The sequence below is a fragment of the Mandrillus leucophaeus genome, unplaced genomic scaffold (assembly GCF_000951045.1).
Source record: "Mandrillus leucophaeus isolate KB7577 unplaced genomic scaffold, Mleu.le_1.0 Scaffold125, whole genome shotgun sequence".
In the NCBI taxonomy this organism is placed as follows: Eukaryota; Metazoa; Chordata; class Mammalia; order Primates; family Cercopithecidae; genus Mandrillus; species Mandrillus leucophaeus.
Genome location: NW_012100876.1, coordinates 585,618 through 591,186, shown reverse-complemented (window position 1 = coordinate 591,186; position 5,569 = coordinate 585,618). Strand labels below are relative to the sequence as shown.

At 53.1% G+C, this 5,569-nt stretch overlaps 1 protein-coding gene across 1 annotated transcript; it reads left to right on the top strand.

Annotated features, from left to right (window-relative positions):
* Window positions 1–506: 506 nt before the first annotated feature.
* On the top strand, window positions 507–5,277 carry LOC105533383. Its single transcript, XM_011971815.1, is given in 5 exon segments — window positions 507–755; window positions 3,303–3,522; window positions 5,051–5,096; window positions 5,099–5,198; window positions 5,201–5,277. Coding segments are annotated over 5 exon segments (516 nt in total). The 5' UTR covers window positions 507–682.
* Window positions 5,278–5,569: the final 292 nt, after the last annotated feature.

The following is a 5,569-nucleotide window of genomic DNA, read 5'->3' as shown; positions in this document are numbered from 1 at the left end:
AAAGATCTTCCGAGGTGGGTCCTGGAATGCCTCGGTACCCTGCGGTTCAACACTCTGGCCCATCCTAGACAGATGAGTCTCATCAGGTGCCACCACCGTGATTCCTGCTCTCACACCCTGGCACTTCATTGGGGCTCCTTTGCAATAAGTCAATCAGCTACTGCTGGAGAAAAAAAAAATTTTTCTCCTGGGTAGGGAGATGGGGACAGGGGCCATAAGTGAAGCCACATGCTCCTGGAAAGCCATAGCCACAGCCCCTGACCACGTGCTGAACTCTTAGCACCACTGCTGCTGCTGCCTTTAGACTGTAGCATTGCTTTGCTGAGGTTCTGTGACGCGCAGCCTTTCCCCTAGCTCTGGTCCTTCTCCTCCGGGGGTGGCCCTTGTTTGCAAACAGCAACAGGAAGTTTTGACGCTGCTGATTAACCAGACTCCCACAGCTCTCTGTGCTGAGTCATCGCCACTAGTGTCAACCTCTCGCCTGCCCCGCCGACACCACCAGCTTCCAGGTGACCGAGAGGAAGCAGCAAGCATCCTGTGGTTCCAGTGGCTTCCATCTGCCACCTTCTAGGGGAGGGACAAACTTCCATCCACCCTAGACAACCAGAACGTGCAGGGCCCTGAATGCCAGGATGGGAATTTAATCTAATTAAACTTCAGCAAGGGGCTGAGGGACAGCTTCATGCCAGGCACCGGGAAAAACTCTTTACACACAGGATTGCCTTTGCTTTCATTCAATCCCTGCAACATGTGTGGTAGGTGTTATTATTCCCATTGTACAGATGGAGGGACTGAGGCCAGCAGGAGGCCCATGGATGTGTAGGGGCTGCTATGGGAAGGCAGCTTGGAGTGCCGGAGATGGTGGGTACTGCCAGCAGGAGCTGTGTCCTCTACGCACGATGTGACCTTGGTCAGATTTCCTCCCTGTTCTGGGTCTCATGCCCCTCCCTGGGTACATGAAGACTGGTGACCTTCTCAGGGCTACAGCCACGAGGAAGTGAGTGGGCCAGCTGGATGGCCCACTCTGGGATTCTGCTTGCTGAAAGCCTGATCCAAGGGCAGGACTATCCCACCTCAGCCACCTGGGACTGGCTTCACTGTTCAGTTGCATCACCAAGGAACTCCATGGAAAGAAAATAATTGAGTGGTTGCCAGGTCCTGGGAGGTGGGAGGGAGAATGAGGAGTGACTATGAATGGGGCTTCTTTGGGGCGTGATAAAATGTCCTAAAGTTAGATTATGGTGACAGTTGTACAACTCTGTGAATATACTAAAAACAATTGGATTGTACACTTTAAACAGGTGAATGTTGTGGTATGATAATTATATCTCAATAAAGCCGTTTAAGAGAGAAAGGAGGAAGGAGGGAAGGAGGACAGGAGAGAGAGAGACCTACTCAGAGGTCAGGCCAAGTGTGATGGCTCAGCCTGTAATCCCAGCAGTTTGGGAGGCAGAGCAGGGAGGATCACTTGAGGTCAGGAGTTTGAGACCAGCCTGGGCAACATGGCAAGACCCCATTTCTACAAAAACATTTAAAAATTAGCTGGGCATGGTGGTGCATACCTATGGTCCCAGCTACTTAGAAGACTGAGGTGTGGGGCCAAGCGGAGTGACTCACGCCTGTAATCCCACCACTTTGAGGGGCTGAGACAGATGGATCATTTAAGGTCAGGAGTTCAAGACCAGCCTGGCCAACATGGTGAAACCCTGTCTCTACTAAAAATGCAAAAATTAGCCGGGCATGATGGCACATGCTTGTAAACCCAGCTACTTAGGAGGCTGTGGAGAATCAGTTGAACCTGGGAGGTATAGGTTGCAGTGAGCCGAGATTGTGATTGTGCCACTGCGCTCTAGCCTGGGTGACAGTGAGACTCCGTCTCAAAAAAAAAAAAAAAAAAAAAAAAAAAGATTGAGGCCAGAGAATGACTTGAGCCCGGGAGTTCAAGGCTGTAGTGAGCTATGATCACACCACTGCAGTGCAGCCTAGGTGACGGAGCGAGACCCCATCTCTTAAAAAAAAAAAAAAAAAGGCCAGAGCTGCCTTTGAGATTTGCCTTCTGGAATAGGGCCCTCAGCATTCAGGCCCTCTCCAATCATCCCCCTCTAAGCAGCCTCCCTCCAGAGCCCAGGAAAGGTGTGTGTGAAGACACCCAGTGGCAGGCGGTGGCCCCAGCTGCTGACCGAAGGTGATGGGGCCCTGGCCTCTGGTGCTTGCTCTCCTCAGAGAGGAAAGAACCATGAATCAAAGGGCAGGTGTGTGTGGACCTGGAGGAATGCGGGGAGGGTGGCAAGAAAACTGCTGGAGGCGGAGCGGGAGAGACCCTGTGAGTCAGGGTGAGGTGAGGTGTTGCTCAGACAGGGAGGGCCTGGAAACAAAGCCTGGACTGGAAACACCGAAACACCGGGCTGGCCAGGGTGCTCTCAGTTGCCTAGAAACATCTTAACACTCCAGAAAGTGTAAGTAAGGAACACCTGCTGCTCGTGAGGGGCCCCCACCAACTGGTCCGGCCATGTCTGCTTGGCAATCGGGGGCACAGGCAGATGCCGCTGCCCAAGAGGTAACCCCAGCCTAGACCTAACGCTGAGCCAGGGGCACAGGTGCAAGGGATCCATCATGAGGTTAGCTAAACTGGCCAATAAGAGGCTGGAGCTCATTCCACTTGTACTGTTTGGGCAACTTACTGTTGAAAAAGGAGAACCTGGCCGGGCGCAGTGGCTCACACCTGTAGTCCCAACATTTTGGGAGACTGAAGCTAGTGGAGCACCTGAGGTCAGGAGTTTGAGACCAGCCTGCTCAACATGGTGAAACCCCATCTCTACTAAAAATACAAAAATTAGTCAGGCGTAGTTGTGCACGCCTGTGATCCTAGCTACTCGGGAGGCTGAGGCAGGAGAATCGCTTGAACCCGGGAGGAGGAGGTTGCAGTGAGCCAAGATTGCACCACTCCACTCCAGCCTGGACAACAAAGCAAGGCCTTGTCTCAAAATAAAAAAAAATAAATAAATTAAAAAAAAAAAAAAGGAAAAGGAGAACTCAGAGGATCTTGGAGGCACAGTGTCCCTGTCTAAATCTCCAGATAACCCAGAAAGCACGCGCTGCCCCCACGCCACTCCACCCCCTCCACGCCTCCCTGTCCTATGCTCTTCACGCCCACCTCCTGGGGCAAATGGCACCGGATGCTCCTGTCTTAAGTGAACAAATGGAGACTCTAACCACCTTCTGAGAATCCCAGCCCTGGGGTCAAACCTACATGCCTGCTGAGTACCTGCATGACAATAATTAGGATTTCCTATGCTCTGAAGCAAACCTCCCACCTGGCATCCTGCATGTGTCCAGCAACTCCCTGCACCTGGGCACTAATCACGCAGGTGGGCTTGGCATCCTCACAGCCTCTGTAGCACATGCCTTCAGGGGGAAGAGAGCCGGGGACTCAGGAGACTCGAGGCATCTCCAGAGTCACAGCCTGAAGACGGAACCCCATGCTCTCCTGGACATAAAAGCCACACAGTCCCTGGTAGACAGGTAGGCAGAGGTGAAGGGATTTACCCTGGCACTGGGTTAGAGCTGTGCAGTCACCCCTGCTTATTCTTCCTGTACATCCCGCTACTGTCCCCCTGCTATAGATTTGACTGGGGCAGGCTGGCTGCAGAGTCCAGGTCTTGAACCACTGTACCACACTGCCTCTCAAGGGCACAGTCAGTGGGGTCCTTGTCACTGTGGGCCATTCCTCAGCATGCATTCAGAGCTCTTCACCATCTGCCTGCAGCCGCCCTGCCTGGCCTTTTCTCCCACTGACCCCCCAAGGCACCCTCTTTCTGGTCCTTGAGTTTTCCATATGCTCCGCCCCCACCCCCACATCTCCACCTGCAGCTGTTTACCTGTGAGGCTCAATGAAAGGACCACCTCCTCCGTGGGGACTCCTGATACCTAGTCAGAAGTCCCCTAGGACCACCTCCCCTTCCCTTAGCTCACCTAGCACTGGATTCACAACTGTGAGGGACTGTCAGTCTCCTACATTAGATTGGAGGTCCCTGATTCAGACTCCCATGCTGTGTGACTTAGGGTAAGGCCCTTAACCTCTCTGACCCTCAGTTTCCTCATTAACAGGTAATATTTATTGAGCACGTACTATGTGCTAGGTACTATATGCTACTATCCCGTTTAATCCTCACAGCACATATGAGGCGGGTACTGTAATTATCCCATGTTACAGATGAAGAAACTGTCACTGTCATTAGGACTACCACCATTATTGTCATTCTTTTTTGTTTTTTTGGAGACAGATGCTGTCACCCAGGCTGGAGTGCAGTGGTGCGATCTCAGCTCACTGTAACCTCTGCCTCCCAGATTCAAGCAGTTCTTCTGCCTCAGCCTCCCAAGTAGCTGGGACTACAGGCATGCACCAACACACCCAAGTGTTTGTATTTTAGTAGAGATGGGGTTTCACCATGTTGCCCAGGCTGGTCTTGAACTCCTGAGCTCAAGCAATCCACCCACCTCGGCCTCCCAAAATGCTAGGATTACAGGTGTGAGCCACCATGCCTGGCCTATTATTGCCCTTCTTTTATCCACTACAAAACCTAGCACACAGCAGATACTCAAACTCAGCAAAATTCAAGTATGGCTAGAACTGGAACCAGCCTTGGATAGGAAGGAGTTTCAGAAACAAAGTTCTGCACATGCTCTAGAACCCGCAGGCCTGGCCCTGTCCTGGCTGGGGTGATACCATCTTTGGAGGCTGATGCTGGCAGTCTGTTGTGGCTGGGGACTTGGAGTGGCCTCCTTTCACTTCTCACAGCAGCCCTGCCTCTATCCACAGAAACAAACTCTGCCCAAACCAGTCCTGCAATGCACAGAGCCCGGTGGCAAACAAGCCACCTGGATAAATGGTGCCCAAGGCTGTGGGGGTCCTGGGAGGCTGACTGGAGGCAGAATTGTGCTCATTTGCAACCAGAGTAGCTCTGGGTTACTTCTGTTAGCTCAAGGTCACAGGTACATCTCTGTGCTTCAAGATCCACACCGCACCCCCCCACCGCTACGTGTTTTCTAGGATCTGCTCCAAGCATTTTCCAAAGCCGCAGGGGCTGCTTACAAGACTCTCTGCCCATCACCCCCAACCTGGCTGAGCTGGGACCACATCGACGCCTGGCCTGACTCTTCTACCAGGATGCCCTCCAAGACCAGCACTGATGCCTGAGTCCCCTCACCAGGGAGACTGGGGGTGCCCCTATGCGGCTGCTGCACCTGATGTTGGAAACGGAGGCTCCAAAAACATAAGTGAAGTGGGTATTCCTGCTAAACACTCCACTCAGGGCCTGGGGGAAGGGGAGGAAATGTCTGTCTGCCCCCCGCCAACTCCACCCAGCCATGGCTTGTCCCATGGCCAAGTTGCCTGGGTCCGTGGGATCACCAAGTTCTTCTGAGTCACTATACATACCCCCAAACACCCCCAGACTCCTTTCCTGCCACTACCCCACCTCAGGCACACATGCAGTGCTTGGCGCCGGGGTTAAGTCCGTGCCCTGCGGCGAGTGCTGCTCGGAGACCCCGGTGTCCATTCGAGGATGAA